At 49.7% G+C, this 22582-nt stretch overlaps 1 protein-coding gene across 1 annotated transcript in view; it reads right to left on the bottom strand.

The window, feature by feature from the left end:
- The window catches only part of EXOC2 (exocyst complex component 2), a 1591413-nt gene that overhangs the window by 495180 nt on the left and 1073651 nt on the right, over positions 1-22582 (bottom strand). The window contains exon 19 of the mRNA XM_069613520.1: positions 9514-9573. Coding sequence (XP_069469621.1) covers positions 9514-9573 — 60 coding nt within the window. The remainder of the gene's footprint in view (positions 1-9513; positions 9574-22582) is intronic.

Below are 22582 nucleotides of genomic sequence, written 5' to 3' on the forward strand. Positions count from 1 at the left end.
TTGATGCACTTCACTAGGTTGGCCAGATCAGTTTCGGTGATGGGAGAGAACTGGAATAGCTGGAAGTCTACAGGAGGTACATTAGTTTGAGTTTGTGAAGGGCTGAGGGCCAACTTGTGTACTTTGGAGTTAATTTTGCTTCCGAATGGTGTCATTTTGCCGGTGACAGCATCTTGAATGTTGCTGCACCAGGAATCGTCATTGGTGATGGTCGATGGGGGTTTCGAGTTCATGAAGAATGATGAACAGTTCGCAGGCGGCTTCTGATATTCTGCTGTTGTAGGAGGCTGCCTTTGTGGTGAGGACAAATTGTTTAGATATGTTGGACGGTTCAGCAAATAGTGCCTTGCTGGATGCACTTGGATGCTTCTGCCAAGTGGCTTTGGCAGCTCCTTTTTTGTTCATAGGGAGTGTAGTTGTGTGGTGAACCATGTGTTTTTATGGTTGACATTCTTTTCTTTACACAGCTTGACGGGGGCTAAGGACTCCACTGCAATAGAAAGTAGGGAGTTTTACTGGTCTACTAGGGACTCAACATTGTGGTGTGTCTGTAACTTGGGAAGGAGAGTAAGAGTCAACAGCTACCTCTCCTTCCTTCGCTAATATGCCTTTTTGAGTCAAGCCCCCCATTAACAGAAAAGAAGGCTTCCCAGCCCCGCCTTTCTACCCGTGTCTGTAACTTGGTCATAACGGGAGTAGCCGCTCCCTTTGTATTTGTATTTATTTATATTTTATACAGTGCCTAAAGCCAAGGCGCTGTACAATGAACAGAAAACGGTACAATAAAATGGGTAAATAATAAATAATAAGAAAACAATCAATCGGGCATGTTGAAGAAAATTAGACTTCAATGACTTACGGAAGAGAGAATAGATGGAAATAGAATGAAGAGAATAAGGAAGGGTGTTACAGTGTAGAGGAAGTAAAAGAGAGAAAGTACAAAAGCGAGATTGAGTGCATAGGGGGGCGAGGTGCCACCAGGAGAAACTGGGAAGAGGATCAGAGGGAACGAGAAGGGTTACAGAAAGATGCAAACATCGAAAGATAGTCAGGGGCAAGTCCATAGAGGGACTTGAAGACGAGGCATAAGACATGAAATTTGAGTTGACAGTGAAAAGATAATCAGCCAAGAGTAGCGAGAGAAGATGAGATAGAATCTCGGAAGGAAAGAAGACAAAGGAGACGAATAGCTGAGTTAAAGACAGATTTTACAGAGACAAGACAGGAAGTTGGAAGCCAAAAGAGAGCAGAGGAGTCGATTGAAAATCAAAGAAAAGATCAATAGTTTTGAAGCTTCAAAGGTAAGGAATGGGCAAGCTTTGCGGATATTGTGTAGATGAAAACAGCAAGCGTGCGATGTTAGAGAAATGTGGTGAGAGAAGGATAGACTAGAGTCAAGATAGAGCTCCAGAATGCGAGCCCTAAGAGAGATTGGAAGCTGGGATGGAGGGGACGGAAATAAATGATGAAGGAAGAGAAGGAGAAGAGTGTTAGCTGGGCAAGAGAACCTCTGTTTTCCCAGTATTAAGTGTGAGATAGTGAGAAGACATCCAAGATTTAACGGCTGAAAGACAAGCACCATGCTGTAACTTTCTACCTACCTTACCACAGAAGCCCACTGCCTACCCCTCACTCTTGCACTTGTGAGGTATTGTTTGCAAGAGTAAGGGGTAGGTGTTGGGCTTCTGTGGTAGGGGTAGGTAGAAAATTACAGCGTGGTAGTCTGTTCAAGGGTAGGACACATTAGAGGTGATTGATATGTTACAGTTTCAGTTGAGTAGCCAGTCGAGTGTGCGGCCTTGGCAGTGTGTGGGGGTCTATAATCGGTTGATTGCAGCCTAGAGTGCAACAGGCTTTGGCCAAGGCTGAGGCAAGGGTGTTTGAGTGGTTGTTGTAGTCAAGACTGAAATCTCCCAGGACTATGAGCTGGGTGCGGTACAGTAGGTACAATGATATGCACTGGTAAGGTGAGCCAGTGAGTTTAATGGCTAAGGTTTCGAAGGAGGGTAAAGGGTTGCTGGAGATCTGAGAGAGTGGGATAGAATCCTTGTATACGAATGCTACCCCCCCCTCCTTTGCTGTCTGTTCTGTCCTCTCTGAGCAGGGCAAAGTCTGAGAAGATGGCATCGGATAGTGCTGGGCCGGCAGAAGGGCTAAGCCAGGTTTCGGTAATGGCCAGGATGTCGACATAGTTGGAGGTTATTAGGTCGGGGATGTCAAGTGCATGGGCACTGATCGATCTAGCGTTGATCAGGGTGCATCTCAGAGGGGACGTGTCTGGGATTGTTTCTTTTCTATTTTGCATTCTGCGGTAGACACCTTGAGTGATGTCAAGGGTTTTGTGGGGGGAGCAGCATGCTTGGGTGCGGAGGCGCAGCAATGCGTTTGTTTATTAATGCTGGGGGGAGGTATCTGATGAAGCAGCACTGGAGGGAATGGGGAGCATGAGTGGCAGCAGTGGTGAGCTTAGGTGCATGAGTGGTGGCACTGGTGAGCTGGGGCACATGAGTGGGGGCACTGGTGAGCTTGGGCGCCTGAGTGGAAGGACTGGTGAGCCTAGGCGCATGCATGGAGGCACTGGTGAGCTTGGGCGCATGAGTGGAGGCACTGGTGAGCTTGGGCGCATGAGTGGAGACACTGGTGTGCTTGGGCGCATAGGTGGAGGCACTGGTGAGCTTGGGCGCATGAGTGGCAGCCCTTGTCAGCTTAGGTGCACGAGTGGAGGCACTGATGAGCTTGGGTGCATGCGTAGTGGCGCTGGTGAGCTTGGGCGCATGCGTAGGGGCGCTGGTGAGCTTGGGCGCATCAGTTGCAGCACTGGTGAGCTTGGGCGCATGAGTGGGGGCACTGGTGAGCTTAAGCGCGTGAGTGGGGGCACTGGTGAGCATGGGCGCATGATTGGCAGCACTGGTGAGCTTGGTCACATGAGTGGCGGCACTGGTGAGCTTGGGCGCATGAGCGGCGGCACTGGTGAGCTTGGGGCGCATGAGCGGCAGCTCTGGTGAGCTTGGGTGCATGAGTGGAGGCACTAGTGAGCTTAGGCGCATGAGTGGCAGCCCTAGTGAGCTTCGGGGCATGAGTGGGGGCACTGGTGAGGTTGGACGCATGAGTGGGGGCACTGGTGAGCCTAGATGCATGAGTGGCAGCACTGGTGAGCCTGGACGCATGAGTGGCGGCACTGGTGAGCTTGGGTGCATGAGTGGAGTCACTGGTGAATTTGGACGCTGGGCTGTTGACATAAAACCATCTGGGTATGGGTGGGCTAGTGTTGTGAGCATTAGTGATGTCCTGATTAGTGTTTGCCAGCGGAGCGGGTCTAATGAGGGCTGCGTATGTAGACATACAATGGTTGCTAGTCATTGTGGTGTTGACTGGGTGAAGTGCTGGGAGAAATTAAGTCATTGGGGGGAGAGGACGAGCGACGAAAAATTGCTGTTTTCACGTTCTGCAGTAGTAAAAGGACTGCATGAGCCCGGAAGATAGTTTGTGAAAAGTGATAAGAGACTGTGGGCCTCATCACGACCTCGGCGGTAACGCTGGCGGTATTAGCGCGGGGGCTATTAGTGCGACCGCCATAGCCCCCGGTGCTAATAGCGCAGGATCACGAGTTGGGCGGACTTGGAAGTCCCCATTCCCCATTGAGCCCATTCGGGAATGCCCCATTCTCCATTGGGCTCAATGGGGAAATTTCGCGCTCATACCGCCGGCGGATTTCCCGCCAGCGGTATGAGCGCGAATTCTCCGCGGATTTCACACCAGCTCAGAGCTGGGTTGAAATCCGCCGAGGCCCTGATTTGGCGGACCCTTAAATCCGGCGGTAATAGCGCTACCGCCGGATTTAAGGGTTACCGCCGAGGTCGTGATGAGGCCCTGTGTGTTGGATTTGAGTTGGAGGCCTCCTGGGATGTCGTGTGTGGCAGCTTGCTTTGCAGCATATAATTGAAGGAGACAAGAAGGTCGTAGGTGTGGGCAAAGTTGGTCGGGTGCTGGTACAGTGTTCGTAGCCTGGTAGCGCATTACACCAGGGAGAAAGCACAGCGTGCTTGTTGGCCAGACAATTGGAGCAGAGGTGATTGGCAGGCAGAGCATAAGCATGTGTAGGGTGTGGGGCAAAGCGGAGAGGGGATGTGTAGAGGAAACATTCAATGTACAATGTTGCAGAGATACATAATTAAATGAATCAGGTGGCGAAAAGGAATTTCTCCTCTTTCCTTCCAATGGAGATATGCAGGGCACATCGCGGGAAGCCGGGTGAAGAAAGGCAGGTCAGTTCTTGCATCGGGTGGCCGCTGAACAAAGAGGCAGTAGGGGATGGGCCTACGCAGGCCATGCAAGGACAGGTGTAGAAACTAGAGCCTTGTAGCCGGGCCTTTGAGCTGGGCCGGCTTTGCCTCCCTGCTCAGTGAGGGCAGTTCATTTGTTGCGTGCTTTGACCATCAGGTCGCAGGTCTACAGCAGGCCCCCCCTGGGCAATGAAGATGGCTGTGCTCTGAAGCGAGCACCACAGCAGCCATCTTTGCAGGTCTCCTTGTGTCCTCCGGAGCTGCAAGGATCATGGATCCAAGTGCTGGGTCTTTGTTGGTGCGAGTCCCAGCAGTGCATGTAGAGATTGCGTGGTAACCTGAAGAGGAAGACTGAAATACATTTTTGTTGATGTTTTCTTTTGCTTATCCGACTGGAGGAGAATCTTAACTCTTGTGTGTGTGGAGGGGGCGGGGGGCGGTTATAGAAAACCAGCCTCCACTCAGCTACCAAACCAAAGAGGGAAAGTACCAATCTATGTTAAAGCTCAGGCTTTCTTTATAGTGGTAGGGCAGAACCTGGGCTAGTATACATTTGGACCGTGGGCAGTGGTTGATTTTGGAAGACGTCCTGGCAAGCAATCTTTTTCATACTTTTGTAAATAGGTACATCAGTGTAGAAATAGGGTTTAGAGAAGGTTTCCTTTTATTTTTGAATGAAGAATATCGTTGAACGATGTCCTCTTGTCCGTCTTCTTTGTCTGACCTACCAAAGTTTGCACACAAGCATGATGGGACAGGAGGGGGTCACATTATTTTGGGCCTTCTCTTCCAGTGCCACTGAAGTTGGAATTGGTGCTGGGTTTTCCTCCCACCTTCAGCTGAGTGGTGCCCTTCCCCCTACTTGACAAGGCCAAGGTACTGGCCTTGGCACACTGGTGCTGCCTTAGGAATTGTCAGCAAAGAGCAATCCGTATTCGCATAGAAATCATAATGCCACTTATTGTCAGTAACATTGAGTTGAAGTATGTACACACAATGGAAGAATGAAAAAATGAATCAACCAAGATGAAGAGATTTTACAGCGATGCAGGCAGAGTATGTTATGTTAAATAATATTTATACCGCGCACTATCACCACCGCAGTGGTCCCCTGGCGCTCTGGCAGATCTGAAAGTTAAGAGGGTAGGATTGGTTAGTAGGGTGTAGCGGGATAAAGGTAGAGCGAGATTTGTGATGTTCTGTTGGCAGCTTCAGTTTGGTAAGCACCGTTCGCGGAGCATGGGTGCGGTTTACGGATCTGTGGGCTGTTGTGCGAGACTGTGGTTTGTTTTCTTGTTGCAGTGTAGTGAAGTGCTTGCGGTTTGCAGTGCAGGAGAGTGGTTGTGTTTGTTTTAGCAGATGGGTTGGTGGGTTATCGCGTTCTTTTCGGGTGTCTGTGTTGGGTGTCTTTGGCCTTGCAGTCTGCTGGATCGTTCCTCTTCGGTTCTTTCGCCTGGTCCTGTGCGAGGCGATGGCCTATCCCTGTGGCTGTCTAGTGATCTGTGGGCGGGAAAGGAGGTGAGGGCCTCCACCACCCAGGTTTGAGATTGCTAAGGTTATGGGTTGCTCTTTGGTCATAAATAGACTCTGCCTGTTCAACGCCTCCTTGAGGTCCTAGTGCATGGTTCACTCCCTACGAATTCTAAGCGCTCGCTGTCCTGTCGGGTGTTCGTGATTAATGATCTTTCGTCTACAGCAAGGGTCCCTGTCTCTTGGGCTTTGCCAAGCGAAGGGGTTTGGCTTGGGAGGCTGAGCCCTGGGGAGTTTTTTTTTCAGTTGATTCCGTCTGGTCCTGTGGTTAAGAGCCAGGTTTTGAGCAGTTTCCTGAATTTTAGGTGGTCCTTTGTATTGTATATGTCTTTCAGGAGGGTGTTCCAAGTTTTTGCTGCCAAGTGAGAGACGGGGGATCTCCCTACCTTTTTCTTGTGTATGGTTTTGGTTCTAGGCAGATGTTGTTGCTTGATCCGAGTGTTCTTGTTGGTTGGTAAATTGTTATTTTCTTTAGTAGGAATTCTGCTGCTTGGCCGTGGATTGCTCTGTGCGTTATGCACATTGTTTTGAACGTGACCCACCTACTAACTAACTTGCATAGCAACCCACCGACGGCCACTAAAGCTAATCTATCCACTCCTTTTGACTTTAAGGAAATTAGTGAAACCGAAGTCACTGCCCTCCTCAAATCCATCAAACCTTCCAATTGCAAAGGGGATGCATGTCCGGCTCAGCTTATTTAAGACTGTGCCCCTACCCTTGTCCCCTTTCTAACAGCATTCATTAATGCATCCTTCCAGTCTAGCCATGTTCCAACTGGCCTTAAGGAAGCATGGGTACGCCCTCTCCTTAAGAAACCCTCCCATGACCCATTGGTCCCAGGGAATTATAGGCCCATCACAACTGTCCCTTTCTTACAGAAAGTTCTGGACAAAGCAGCTTACCTGCAAGTCCAAAAATACCTTGGAGACAATTGTCTTCTGGGCCTGCGGCAGTCGGGCTTCCGTCCACGACATGGCACGGAAACGGCTCTCCTGGACTTAAAAAATTAAATGGATGACCTTAGAGATGCAGGCAAACCAGCCCTACTTCAGCTCCTTGATTTATCAGCTGCATTTGACTTGTTGACCGCACCACCATCTACCACCATCTCTCCACTGCAGCAAATTTCTCCCCTAAGGCATGTGCTTGGATCACATCGTTTCTGCAAGAAAGGGCCATGAAAGTCTTCTCCGACTCAGCCTGTGCCACTCCAAGTCACATCAAATGCGGAGTCCTACAGGGCTCATGCATTGCACCCACCCTCTATAACCTGTTCTCTAGGCCCTTGTTCAACATTCTGGACGCCCTGGGCATCTCATACACCGACTATGCAGATGACACACAGGTGATCATCCCCCTTTCGGGTGACTACAAGGCCGACATGAACACCCTCAACTCCATCTACTCCAAGATCCAATCCTGGATGGCAGAAAATTGGTTATGCCTTAACAGCGAGAAAACTGAACTTCTGCTGATCGGATCGCCTACCACCCTTGGTAACTTGGATAATCAATACAGCTCCTTTACCATTGATAATATTCCTAATGCATTGTCCCAAACAGTCAAAACTTTGGGCGTCTACCTTGACTCCGACTTGACTATGAATAGACAAGTGAACGCCATTGTCTCCTCCTCTGCCTACTTCTCCAAATTACTTAATGCAGCCAGACCCTTCTTGTCCCTACCCAACTACCTTACCATTGCTAGGGCAACAATCGGAACAAGACTGGATTACTGTAATGCCCTCCTTGTAGGGATCTCCGGGAAAAACATTGCCAAACTCCAGCTAGTCCAAAACAATGCCCTCATGGCTGCTACTGGGATTTTCAAGAAGGACCACATCTCTGAAGTAAGGTAGCAGGTCCACTGGCTACCCGTCAAAGAGGATTGTTTCAAAACTCTCTCCCTCACGCATAAATGCCTCCATGATCTAGCACCCACTTACCTGGCCCTAAGAATCGAGAGGCACCCTCCTCCAGGCCCATGAGAATGGCTTACACCAACTTGATCTCCAATCCCAAGACCCGAAGAGTGCGTGCAGGCGGCACCAGCTTCCCCACTTTGGCTGCCTCACACTGGAATGCTCTTCCCACGCACCTCAGGATGATTGACTCCCATCTGGCCTTCAGCCATTAAAACAAGGCTATTTGTTTGACTGTATATCATGTCTTATATGCAAAAATTGTATTTTATGCCAATTTGAAGACTGCTTCCCACTCTTGTATCATTGCTGTAACCGTCCCTAAGATGTTTGTGTAACCAAGAAACCTTCTCATTGTAACCTTGAATCAAGTTTACATACAACTTCATGTAAAAGTGCCTCGATGCCTTTGGGCTGTAGCGCGCTCTACAAATACAAAAAATAAAAAATTTAAAAAATAAATAAAGATTTGTTGTTCGATTGCAAGCCAGTGTAACATTTTTAGCGCTTGGGGATGTGGTCTCTTCGCGATAGTTTGAGGAGGAGTCTGGCCGCTGCATTTTGAATACGTTGTACTTTCTTCAGCAGGTGTTCTGGCATTCCGAGGTAGAGGCTGTTGGCGTAACCAATTCTTGACATGATGAAGGTGATTGTCAGTGTCTTATGGGTGAAGGACGGGACCGGCAGGATTCTTTTTATCGAGTGTAGGAGGAAAAAACATTTCTTGATTATTGCGTTTACTTGTGGTTCTAATGTTAGTGCGTTGTCCATTAGGATTCCAAGGTTTTTGACTATTTCCGAGGGTGTGGGTACTATTCCTAGTTCTGTGGGCCATGGGATATAAATGTTATTTTCCAGGTTTTTGGATATAATCATGATTTCTGTCTTGCCTGGTTGAGTTCTAGGCTGTTCGTGTTCATCCAGTTGTAGAGTTGTTTGAGACATTCTCCCAGCGTTGTGTTCTCTTCTTGTGTATCTTTGATTTTATAGATCATTTGTGTGTCATCTGCGTAGTTCTAGCACGTAAGGTTGTGGTTTTTGATGTCCTTGATTAGCAGAGCCAGGTAATGTTCCAGAACAGTGAGAATAGGGATGATCCTTGTGGTACTCCACAGTCAGTGTCCCTTGGAACGGATTTGAAGAGTTTCATCCAGTTTCGGTTCTATTTGGTAGGAATCATTTTAAACACAGTAGGGCTAGAACTGTTAAACACAGGAGAAAGGGTAGCATATTAGTTGACCATCTGTTGCCTATAACAACGTAATAGAGTCACCTAGGACTACAGAATGGATACAAAAAAAAGATGAATACTATGATAATAAAACCAGTTACGGAAGAAATAAGTCTAGCTGTGGGGTATTTTATCAGTGTTATTTTTATGTACCAAATGATGAATGTATTCATTGTTGTGTTTTGCGATTTTTGTTTACAACTTCTTGTTAAACGTTTTAAAGGTTTGCAGCGAGTGTTACCAAGTGGTCAGCTAACTCCATTATAAAGAAATGTAGAGTGGGCATCGCAGACATTGTCTTTTTATTTTACTCTTCTTTTAATGAAAGAAGCTACTGTCTTCATATATAGGTGTGGTTTCATCATTGTTTGTCAGTTGTACTAGTTGGGGATTTGCCTCTCTGCAACTCCTCCTTCTGCATCCTACCACTATTGGCGGGTTATTGACCAACAAACAACACATTGAAGTGCATCCATTGGACAAGCACAGGCTGTAACATATGTAAGAATAATATAATAAAAGACAAGTTGGGCGCTGTGCATTACCTGTATGCAATTGATGCTCAGTCTGCATACCTCATCCTGTATGTTCTGATGTTGGAAAACCTGTGGAAGTGCAACGCAAAGTGCAGTTTAGTTTCAAAATCATTTTAGGTTCAGAAAACACATACCAGGGACAACTGTTCATTCAATAATTATACACACCATCCACCAAATAACAATATCATAGCACACCAGGGTGAATGAGTAGACCAATTCAACAATGTGAACAAATCACCTAAACTATTCCTGGCCCTCGTGGAAGCTGTTCCTTGCGAGACCCATCAACAGGAAACAATGATGTGCCTCCTTATCTAAAAGGGGATAGTCAGAGGAGATGTCCTATACTATGCTCAACAACTTATTGTTAGGGAGTTTTACTAAAGTCCACCTAGGTTTGGACTGTAGAAGACTCACTCTTAGGAGTACAGGGCTCCAACTCTTTGGTTTGGCTTGAACTACCCAAAAGGTTTCGTAGCTATGGTCGAGCAGCTGGGCTTAGTCTAGGGGGGAGAAGGGCTGTAGTTGGAGTACAAAGACCTTTGAGTACACCTATAGTCAAGGAAACACCTACACACAGTAGTAATATAAAAATATGGTTATATATCCATATACATATAAAAGGTAAATGTGTGGATATGTGTGTGTGTGTCTGTTCGAAATGTTCAGCATTCTTCCCAACATGCTACAAAACTGAAATTTGGCATGTTGCTAGATTCCATGGTGTAGACAATGTAAAAAGTACATATACCTTTTTCTAAATAATCTTTTTAAGAAGCAGTCTGCAATGCTTACCCCTGCCATATGGATCATCACGCCGTAGTTCTGCAATAGTTCTACGTTCATTGTTCCTTAAGTTCAGCAGTTCATAAAAACTTCAGCAGTTCATTGTCCCTAAACTTTTCACACTATCAGCATTCTAGCTGACATTGCGGCACTCACTTTTGAAGTCATTTTGGTGACACAAAACGGTGCTTTTGTAGAAATGCGGGTGACAGGAAACAGTGCGTATCTCTTCAATACTGTCCTCAATTATGTTGTCCATCACATCGTGGCAAATATCTCATGATTATTAAAGGAACTTCATTTCCCATGGAAGTTGATAAATGCATGACACCTCAACAGCGGACATGCTTCAGCCATACACGTACAGTACAGTACTACAAGCTTATACTGTTCAGTCCTAGGAATTACACCTGCTAGTTTATTATATATACTAGTACAATGTTAAAATCACTACAGTTCAGCTAAGTAAAAATAGTTCACGCAGATAGATATGCACATTAGATATTTGCTGTTGCAATATTCAGTTAAATAGTAGACCTTTAGATGATAAAAAAGTAAGTATAGTGTAGCTTCAAGTCAGTAAATCATTCATCAACTAACACATACTTAATTAGCAATACTGGTAGGTAGGTAACATTTAGGAAAGCCTTACTTTCCAAGCCAACCCCTATCTGGGGAATGAGTGCCCCAAAGTGTCAGATGGGGACACTGGGGAACTAGCGACCCATGTGTGGCAGAACAAAGGAAGGCAATGCTGACAAAGTTGTCAAATATCAGAAGAAGCGCTTCCGTAACAAGTAAGTAATGGAATTGGACTCAAAGGGGTGGGGAAGTAGATGGGCCACCTGAAGGATTTCAGCCTCTCCGACGGATGCCCTTAGTTCTGGAAGCACACGCTTGGGTCGTCCATCCCAACGTGACCTCAAGAAGCTCAGAACGAGCGAACGGTAACACAAAAACTGCCTAGGTAAGTACCCAGGAGTCAGACAGTACCTTTTATGATGAAGAACAATGATGCCACCAGCCGGTCCCCAGGGGAAGACAACAGCAGCTCCTGTTTGGGTCTTTGGCCTTGGTGGCTGGAGGAGGAACTTTTGGCAGGAGCAGACTCGATCACCGGGATGCTTAGCAGACTATCTTTGTGACACTTGGTTGTGGAAGCTTGAAACAAGCTTTCTAGCAGCAACGGCTGTCAGCCAGCAGACTTTCTTCCTTCTCTCGGTCCTCAACTTTTCTGAGGAAACTCTTAAGATCTGGATGGAGTCTCTGTAGGGCCAGACAGATGCCCCCAAGTTTGCAGCCGGAATTGCGCTTGACGAGATGATGCACTGCAGCAGTGCCAGGGGTTGCAGGGCATTCAGGTATTGCAGGCCTGGAAGGTTGCAGCACTTTGTGGGCTGGGTCAAACTGTAGCTGGTCTCGAGACTGGTAAGGCCCACCAGTCCAAGGGAGGAAGTCGTCCAGTCTGGATCTTCCTTGTAGCACAGAAAATAGGGCTGGAACAGGAGCGGTCATTCAGTCGGCTTTGGCGGTCACTGGAGGTAGCTGCAGACATCCTCTTCTTTCTTATTCTTTGGAATGGATCTTCCAGTGATCGACTCTGGCTTAAGAATCAAGACCCTTGCCTTTTATGCAGAAACAGAGCCAATCAGCATGCATGCAACATTGAAACTTTGGCTGGTGGCTGTCTCAAAGAGACAGCCAGGCACCCAGGCAGAACTGGATCTAAGCAGACATACTGGACGACAAAGACCTGAGGAGTTTGTGTCCTTCAAGCTTCCTCTCCTACCAGACACACTGGTGCCTGTGAGCGTGCTTCCCAATGGGAGCCATTTGAAGAGAAAGGAGTGAGCAGGACTTACCCCACCCAGGTTAGAAGAGGAAGGCTCAAGAAAGGGGAAGCCATCCTGAGTTGGTAAAAAAAGAAGGCAGGCACCATTTTAGGTCGATGGTGACCCATGTGTCCTGCAGTTGCGCCAGCAGCCTGCGTGTAAAAATCCCAAAGGTCGGTAGAAAAGATACACAGCTACCAGCCACTCAGATATACTTGTCACTGTAAATAGAAAGTTACAGGAGAAGTGAGAAAAGGGATACAAGTCCCCTCAGCACGCCACATAAGGCGGGGCGTGCTGATTGTGATGCTGGAAATGCATCTGAGGGACAGGGCCTCTGAATCCTTGTCCTTTTTCTGTTTTTACCGTGTGTTCTGTTATGTTTTCTGCCCCGAAGTCCATGTGGGAATCCTGGCAGTGCAGCTCTCTCTTTTGGTTTGGTGAACAGACCCATGGGATACCCTTATGGCACCCATGGGTAGGGGTGCAACCCTGTGCCCCTAGTGTATGTTTTTGGGCACCTGTGGGTGGCCCCAGAGCAGGGTATGGGCTGGTGGCAGCTCCGTGCTGAAATTGACAGGTGCTCCGGGTGTCCTCCATTTTGGGATACCCAGGCCCTGCCATTGGGATCTGTTGATTCCTGATAGGAAACAAGATGGCCCCTGTGGCCTCTTGCTTTCTATTGCCTGTTATCTTGCTTTCCCAAGGTCCTGGGAAGCCCTGCCTCTGTCCCTTCCCCCTGACTGGCTGTTGGGTGGAAGTTCCATGTATGGTATTGTTGTGAAGGCCCAGCTAGACTGACTGGAGCCTTCCCAGTGACTGTATGTTGTGGGTACCTCCTGTGGGTGGGACCTGGGTGAATGGAGTGTGTGACCAATATACACTTCTTGTTGTGGTTGTCTGGTTTCTGGCATGAGAGACAAAGACTGAGACAACCCTGCCCGAAACTGGCCTGAATACAGTGTGTAGTGTTGAATGGCTGGGTACTTGTCCCAATCCACATTTCTTGTTGTGAGTGTCTGGAAGGGAGGAGTGTGGCCTGAACGCACTGTGTGCCTGATTGGCTGACTGACTGCATGAATGCCCTGCAGTATGATTGGCTGCTGAGTGTGTGCCAGCAGCGTGGATGAGAGAGAGGATAGTATATCTGGGGACCTCTCACCACTGGAAAAGTGTTCAGAAGGGACCTTTGGTTGAGAAGCGACCATTGTGCTCCTAAAGCAGCCAGGGAGTTGAGTCTCCACTCTACGAGTAACTGGAACTGCTGATCCTCGACGTCCAGCTGGAAGAAGAAGACTTGCTGTGGCATTTGCTTCGACCGATCTGAAGGCTGACGAGATCGCCGAGGGCTGACCCGAGAGAGGACCTGGTAAGGCGCCCTCTTGCCGTGCTCCGAGGGACCATCGAGCACCGCTCCATCTTCGCCGAAGCGCCCTGGAAGACAGACCCTCGAAAGGCTGTCGACCCGAGACGGGACCGCTGAGGAGATCGAAGTGAAGCACCCGGACATCGACGCCGTCGAAGTCCATTGCCGTCGACCAGGGTTCGCAGGTTTGTGTAACCACTGGAGGCCCGTCGAAGTTGTGTTGCCCAGCCGTGGGAACCACTTGACGCCGACGACCGGAGCCGTCCGCTCCTTTGCCTAAGAACATTCAATCGAAGGACTCTCTCGACCGCATCGTCGACCGCTTATCCTGCCGGAGAAAGTCGAGGCCGACCAACGCGCCGAGGAGAAACCTGCCGGTGGGTTTCCCGCCACCCGACGACCTCAAAGACTCGGACGACTCGACGCCCTTGCTGGGCTCCCGTCGCTACAATATTTGCGGTCCAGAACTATTGTCATCGAGGTGCCCCGCACACCTCCGCCTTGCAGGACGCCGACGCCCCGACGCCGACCAGCACCGCCCAGACGAAGCTGCCGCCTCTTCGACATCGTTCTACCTCGTTTGTCGACAGACGTTCGACGCCCCGTGCCTCCCGCTTGAAAGGGAAGGCATTCAAGAAGGGCCGTCGATTCCCCGTCGCCGAACAGCGAGTCCCTCGACGTTTGTCGACGCCTTCGAGGAGCTCGACTCCACCAGGTACATTGGGGGGGTAAAAACATTATAGGAGAGAATAAGACTTGTAGAGCAATATATGGACTGGGCTTGTGCTATATCTTTCTTTACAGGTTGCCCAGGTGGGGGGATCTCCACACAGAACTGTGCCCAGTGGTAGGGGCCAGTATCCTGCCTATTGCTCAACCATCTTATTTTCTCTCCTCTCTCTATTGCTGGTTTCACTCTATTGGTCTGTGTGGCATTGTACAGTATTGCTCATGCACTTCAATGAGATCTAGGGTGGTAGAACTTAAGGATTGTAAATATTTGTCATTGTAGATTTTGCCGGAGTACAAAGTGAGTTATCATGATGAATGTACATAACCTTAACTATTGATTATATAAAGACTGTGTTCTAACCAATACAGAGTGTGGATATTCCTTTGTGGGGGCTTGGGGATACACTGTACTTAAGAACCAGCCTGCATCACCTCCTGAGAAGCTAGGCCTTGATTGCTCGACCATTGCTACCGAATAGAGAATCTTGGCTGGGGTCTCCTGTGCCTCTCCTCCACCATATAGGGAGCGGAAGTACAGACACCCCCCACCGGTCGTTGAGGCCCGTCTCTCACACTGGTGGCAAGCGGTGGGATGCTTATGGTTTTAAGAATCAGTGTATAATCGTGCCACTTACAAAGGATATTTGCCCTTTATTGAATTAAGGTTTAGTTGTGTACAAGGTAACTGCATTACAAACAATGGAGTCTATTGCGAATGGCAAATTAACTCGGATGAGCTTGGAGGCTCTCCAGAGTGCTTGTGAAGCTAGGGAATTAGACTTTGTGGATAAGTCTAGAGCTGAGCTGATAGCTGCCCTGGTGGACTACCAGACTGATAGTGAAACTCTTGATGAGGGGGGAATGCAACCAATGAGGACTCTGCCCCTGGGGTTTCTGCTGAATCTGTTTCTGGGAATGCCGCTATTCCTGCTGCCTCTGTTCCAAACTCCAGCAATTCCTTAGAACTTGAGTTATTAAGGATGAAATTGGCCTTTGAATACCGCAAGTTGGAAATAGATGCTGAGCTTAAGAAAGAGGAATTGGCTCAACAAGTGGAGCTCAAGAATAGGGATCTTGAACTCAAAAATAAGGACCTTGAACTCAAGAGCCAGGACACTGAATGTCAGAGGATCCAGCTAGAGAAAGCTAGAGTGGAGACTTCAGCTAGAACCAGTGAGAGTGTCAGGTCCCCAGCCACCAAGTTTATGAAAGATTTGGTTGGTGTATTCGTGGAGGGTTCGGATATCCTCCAAAGGATTGAAGCGTTTGAAATGGCTTGTGAGATTCATGATTTGGATAAAAGAGATTGGGCGAAGTGTTTGTTAAGCAGAGTGCCTCAAACTGGGTATGACTGTATTCTGAAGCTGAGTGTGGAAGAAAGGGGTCAGTACGAGTGTATGAAGTCTGCTTTGATTGCCAAGTTCGGCAAGACACCTACCCAATACCTTAGAAGGTTCAGGGATTTTAAGAAAAAGGAGAATATGTCTTGGGTTGACTGGGTGAGTGCTGCGCACATGAACATGATGGAGTGGATCGATGGATACAAGGTTAAGACTTTTGTTGAATTGTCCCACCTCTTGTTTTTTGAGCATTTCTCTGAAGCCTGTTCACCAGAGCTGCGTCAGTATGTGGCTGACCAGAACATTTTGGACCCCTTTAAGCTGGCTAGGTTGGCTGACAAGTGGGTCTCCCACCGGGTGTCCCCTAAGGACTCCAGTGGGAAGGACAAGGATAAAGAGAAGGGGGCCTCTCAGAAAGCTGAGGAGTCCCCCAAGCAGTCACAGTCGGGTAAACCAAAACCTTCCTCTCCTAAGACCCAAAAATCTAGTGGGGATAAGTCATCTGGGGGTGGGAATAAGAGTAGTGGTCTCCCTGCTGCAAAGCAGGCTCCCAGTGGTTCCAGTACCGTACCCCGCACTCCTGGCGCTTGTTGGGACTGTGGGGCTCTGGATCACAAAAGGGGTGACCCCAAGTGTAAAGGTAAGGCACTTGGAGTACAGGCTGTCAGCCTGACCTACCCTTACCCCGTGTCTGAGGTGGAGGCCACTGTCCTCCCCTCCTCTGCCGGGATCACATTTGGTGCTCCGGTGGAGATTTCCTTAGTGTCCCTTGGGGCCTGGGACCAGTACGCGGAAGTACTGGCGACTATCCCACAGAACACCAAAAGGTTTTTGAGAAGTGTCCTCTTGAATGGCCAGCCTTCTACTGGTTTGAGAGACACTGGGGCAAGCATGACAGTGGTGGACAGGACCCTGCTCAGGCCAGAGGACTATGAAGGTGCTCCTCTGCAAACCACCAGGTTAGCTGGTGGGCCTCCCAAATTATCACCTGTAGCCTTAGTCACACTCATGATTGGAGACAAGACAGCAAAGCTTCCTGTCCTGGTTCAGGACAATGTCCCTGCTAACATTTTGTTAGGAAACGATCTAGTAGAGTTGGGGTTGATCTCGGATGGTCTTCCCATGACTGCTGCTCCCGTCACTAGATCACAGGTGACACCGGGTCTGGCTGTGGGTCAGGTACCCGAGCCAAAGGCGAGGCCTAAGGCAAGAAGGAGGAAGACCAAGAAGGCCACCTCTGTGGAGGGAGCACCTTCTCTTCCTGCTGCACCCATTGGGATCCATGCTCCGGACGGGCTGGGTCCAGTGGAAAACCCCAACTCAACTCCTTTGGGAGAAGAGGCAGAAGAGTCTCCTGTGGGAGAGGTTCTCAACCCGGAGGATCATCCCGACCTTCAATGCTTGTTAGCTGAAGGGGGACCCTCCCGGGCAGGCTTCTGTAAGGGACAGAGAGAGTGCCACTCTCTCGAGGGACTGAGGAAACAGGCCCTGGCCCAGGCACAAGGAGAGGTGCCTAGGAATTTCCGGATTTATTGGGAGGGTGAGCTCCTTGTTAGTGAGCCCACTAAGCCTGAACCTGGTGCCCGCAAGAAGTTGGTGGTACCCCAGGTTTACAGGCCCTTCCTACTGCAGTTGGCGCATGAGGTGCCCTTGGCTGGTCATCTTGGGACCAAGAAGACTAAGCAGAGGCTCTCTGCCCATTTCTACTGGCCACGGATGGGAGTAGAGGTGGAGTCCCACTGCAGGACCTGCCCAACTTGTCAGTTGTCTGGCAAGACTGGAGGCAGTGTCATTGCCCCACTGCAGCCGTTGCCAGTGGTTGGCACCCCATTTGAGAGGGTGGGCATCGACATCGTCGGTCCCCTTGACCCTCCCACTTCAGGTGGACATCGGTTCATCCTGGTCTTGGTAGATCATGCCACCAGGTACCCTGAGGCGATACCCCTTCGGACGGTTACGGCCAAGGTGGTTGCCTGGGCTCTCCTGGGCATTTTCACCCGTGTTGGATTCCCCAAGGAGGTTGTCTCTGACAGAGGATCCAACTTCATGTCGAGTTACATGAAAACCATGTGGAAAGAGTGTGGGGTAACCTACAAGTTCTCCACCTCTTACCACCCCCAGACCAATGGTCTGGTGGAGAGATTTAATAAAACTCTCAAGGGCATGCTAGGGGCTTTGGAAGAACCCCTAAGGAGGAAATGGGATCTCCTCCTGCCATGCCTGCTGTTTGCTTACAGGGAGGTACCTCAAGAGGGTGTTGGTTTCAGCCCCTTTGAGTTACTCTTTGGACATCCCGTAAGGGGGCCCCTCGCCTTGATCAGAGAAGGCTTGGAAGCCACCCCTCCGGGTCCCGCCAAGCAAGTGGGGGACTATGTGTTAGGCCTCAGACGGAGGATGACACAGATGATGGGTCAGGCAACAGCAAATCTCAAGGCCAGCCAGGAATTGAATAAGTACTGGCATGACCTTAAAGCCTCGCAAGTGGATTGGACTCCGGGACAGGAAATCCTTGTGATGGAGCCTACCAAGCCTAGGGCTTTGACAGACAAGTGGACTGGACCCTTCAGGACATCTCCAAGATGGGCGAAGTCAACTATCTGGTTGACATGGGAGCCCCTGGGGTAGCTCCTCAGCTATTCCATGTCAACAGGCTCAAGCCTTTCCACAGGCGAGCGGAAGTCTCATGTCTCTTGCTAGCTTCTGGGCAAGAAGAGGATGAGAGTGAGCCCCTTCCTGATTTGCTGCATAGCAACCCTCAGGATGGCTCAGTGGAGGGGGTACATCTCTCTCCAGATTTGACAACAGAGCAACAGAGGGCCTGTAGGGCTTTGCTCCAACAGTATGCCTCTCTGTTTTCACTGAAGCCAGGCCTTACACCGTGGTGTAAGCACGAAATTGACACTGGTGACAGTGTACCTGTCAAAAGCAGGTGCTACCGTATGTCAGATACCGTCAAGAACCACATCCAGGCTGAGGTCGCCAAGATGTTGGATCTGGGTGTTATTGAGCCCTCAACCAGTCCCTGGTCCAGTCCAGTGGTCCTTGTCCCCAAGGCAAGTTCCCAGGCGGGTACCAAGGATTGGAGGTTCTGTGTGGACTACCGAGGAGTCAATGCCGTCACCAAGACTGACGCACACCCATTGCCCAGGGCTGATGAGCTCGTGGACACCATAGGTGCTGCCAAGTTTGTGAGCACCTTTGACCTCACTTCAGGCTATTGGCAAATAGCTCTGACGGACCATGCCAAGGAAAAGACGGCCTTCTCAACACCTGAGGGACTCTACCAGTTTAGGGTCATGCCTTTTGGGTTGAAGAATGCCCCTGCCACCTTCCAGAGATTGGTCAATCATGCGCTCAGTGGGCTGGAAGCCTTTTGTGTGGCTTACTTAGACGACATTGCCGTCTACAGTTCCACCTGGGAAGAGCATTTGACACATCTGGATAAGGTGTTGCAGGCCTTGAAAAGGGCAAACCTCACTATCAAGGCTACCAAGTGCCAGATAGCTCAGGGGAAAGTTACCTATCTTGGTCATGAGGTAGGAGGGGGTCAAATCCAACCTCTCTCCAGTAAAGTACAGGATGTACAGAACTGGGAGACTCCCACTACTCAAACCCAGGTGAGGGCCTTTTTGGGTCTCACTGGGTACTATCGCAATTTCATGGCAGACTATGGGACCATAGCTGCACCTCTGACAGCTCTAACGTCACCCAAGCAGCCTAGGAAGGTTAATTGGACCAAAGACTGTCAGAGGGCCTTTGATGGCTTGAAAGAAAGTCTGTGTAGGGCACCTGTGTTGAGTGCGCCTGACTACAGCCGACCCTTTATCGTCCAGACGGATGCCTGCGACACCGGAATTGGAGCTGTCTTGTCCCAGTTAGATGACAAAGGGAGAGAACACCCTATCATATTCATCAGTAGACAACTCAAGGGTAGAGAACTTAGGTGGGCTACTGTTGAAAAGGAGTGTTTTAGTATAGTTTGGAGCCTTAGGCGTTTTAGGCCCTACCTTACGGGGTCTACCTTCAAGGTCCAAACAGATCATAAGCCCCTGAAGTGGCTTATGCAGATGAAGGGTGAGAACCCGAAATTGCTCAGGTGGTCCATTAGCCTGCAAGGGCTAGACTTCACCATAGAGCACAGACCAGGGAAGAGTCACGATAATGCAGATGGCCTTTCCAGAAGGTATGTTGACCGTCTGGATGAGGGTGTCTATCCCGTGGGAGATTAGACACCCTCCACCTCAGTCTGGGGGGGGGCGACTGCGATGCTGGAAATGCATCTGAGGGACAGGGCCTCTGAATCCTTGTCCTTTTTCTGTTTTTACCGTGTGTTCTGTTATGTTTTCTACCCCGGAGTCCATGTGGGACTCCTGGCAGTGCAGCTCTCTCTTTTGGTTTGGTGAACAGACCCATGGGATACCCTTATGGCACCCATGGGTAGGGGTGCAACCCTGTGCCCCTAGTGTATGTTTTTGGGCACCTGTGGGTGGCCCCAGAGCAGGGTATGGGCTGGTGGCAGCTCCGTGCTGAAATTGACAGGTGCTCCGGGTGTCCTCCATTTTGGGATACCCAGGCCCTGCCATTGGGATCTGTTGATTCCTGATAGGAAACAAGATGGCCCCTGTGGCCTCTTGCTTTCTATTGCCGGTTATCTTGCTTTCCCAAAGTCCTGGGAAGCCCTGTCTCTGTCCCTTCCCCCTGACTGGCTGTTGGGTGGAAGTTCCATGTATGGTATTGTTGTGAAGGCCCAGCTAGACTGACTGGAGCCTTCCCAGTGACTGTATGTTGTGGGTACCTCCTGTGGGTGGGGCCTGGGTGAATGGAGTGTGTGACCAATATACACTTCTTGTTGTGGTTGTCTGGTTTCTGGCATGAGAGACAAAGACTGAGACAACCCTGCCCGAAACTGGCCTGAATACAGTTTGTAGTGTTGAATGGCTGGGTACTTGTCCCAATCCACATTTCTTGTTGTGAGTGTCTGGAAGGGAGGAGTGTGGCCTGAACGCACTGTGTGCCTGATTGGCTGACTGACTGCATGAATGCCCTGCAGTATGATTGGCTGCTGAGTGTGTGCCAGCAGCGTGGATGAGAGAGAGGATAGTATATCTGGGGACCTCTCACCACTGGAAAAGTGTTCAGAAGGGACCTTTGGTTGAGAAGCGACCATTGTGCTCCTAAAGCAGCCAGGGAGTTGAGTCTCCACTCTACGAGTAACTGGAACTGCTGATCCTCGACGTCCAGCTGGAAGAAGAAGACTTGCTGTGGCATTTGCTTCGACCGATCTGAAGGCTGACGAGATCACCGAGGGCTGACCCGAGAGAGAACCTGGTAAGGCGCCCTCTTCCCGTGCTCCGAGGGACCATCGAGCACCGCTCCATCTTCGCCGAAGCGCCCTGGAAGACAGACCCTCGAAAGGCTGTCGACCCGAGACGGGACCGCTGAGGAGATCGAAGTGAAGCACCCGGACATCGACGCCGTCGAAGTCCATTGCCGTCGACCAGGGTTCGCAGGTTTGTGTAACCGCTGGAGGCCCGTCGAAGTTGTGTTGCCCAGCCGTGGGAACCACTTGACGCCGTGCCGCCGACGACCGGAGCCGTCCGCTCCTTTGCCTAAGAACATTCAATCGAAGGACTCTCTCGACCGCATCGTCGACCGCTTATCCTGCCGGAGAAAGTCGAGGCCGACCAACGCGCCGAGGAGAAACCTGCGGGTGGGTTTCCCGCCACCCGACGACCTCAAAGACTCGGACGACTTGACGCCCTTGCTGGGCTCCCGTCGCTACAATCTTTGCGGTCCAGAACTATTGTCATCGAGGTGCCCCGCACACCTCCGCCTTGCAGGACGCCAATGCCCCGACGCCGACGAGCACCGCCCGGACGAAGCTGCCGCCTCTTCGACATCGTTCTACCTCGTTTGTCGACGGACGTTCGATGCCCCGTGCCTCCCGCTTGAAAGGGAAGGCATTCAAGAAGGGCCGTCGATTCCCCGTCGCCGAACAGCGAGTCCCTCGACGTTTGTCGACGCCTTCGAGGAGCTTGACTCCACCAGGTACATTGGGGGGGTAAAAGCATTATAGGAGAGAATAAGACTTGCAGAGCAATATATGGACTGGGCTTGTGCTATATCTTTCTTTACAGGTTGCCCAGGTGGGGGGATCTCCACACAGAACTGTGCCCAGTGGTAGGGGCCAGTATCCTGCCTATTGCTCAACCATCTTATTTTCTCTCCTCTCTCTATTGCTGGTTTCACTCTATTGGTCTGTGTGGCATTGTACAGTATTGTTCATGCACTTCAATGAGATCTAGGGTGGTACCACTTTAGAATTGTAAATATTTGTCATTGTAGATTTTGCCGGAGTACAAAGTGAGTTATCATGATGAATGTACATAACCTTAACTATTGATTATATAAAGACTGTGTTCTAACCAATACAGAGTGTGGATATTCCTTTGTGGGGGCTTGGGGATACACTGTACTTAAGAACCAGCCTGCATCACCTCCTGAGAAGCTAGGCCTTGATTGCTCGACCATTGCTACCGAATAGAGAATCTTGGCTGGGGTCTCCTGTGCCTCTCCTCCACCCTATAGGGAGCGGAAGTACAGACACCCCCCACCGGTCGTTGAGGCCCGTCTCTCACACTGATCTCAGAAAAGAAAAGCATAGGTAGGATACACAATATCCCCCTATGCTGTTAACAGTAAGTTATCACAGGAATGTAAAAGAAACCCAGAGTGGCAAGACTGCACAGAAGGTGCTGTGTGCTGCAATAGTCAAATACAGATGCCACAAAAAGATGGAGGAAAGCATACTCCATCAAGAGAAACCAAGAAGGATTCTCAGAGTCACAGAAAAGAATGTGTGAGTGAGGAAAAAAGGGTTCCCACTCACTCAGGAGAGTCAGACAAAATACAATAGCTCTGCAAATAGTGCTTGGGGACTCGCTAAGTGGGGAGAATTACACACAAGATGTAAATTCTACCCAACACTTGTAGCTCAGACTTTCATCATGATCCAATAT

This window comes from Ambystoma mexicanum, chromosome 5p (genome assembly GCF_040938575.1).
Source record: "Ambystoma mexicanum isolate Mex_15411 chromosome 5p, UKY_AmexF1_1, whole genome shotgun sequence".
NCBI classification, from domain to species: domain Eukaryota; kingdom Metazoa; phylum Chordata; class Amphibia; order Caudata; family Ambystomatidae; genus Ambystoma; species Ambystoma mexicanum.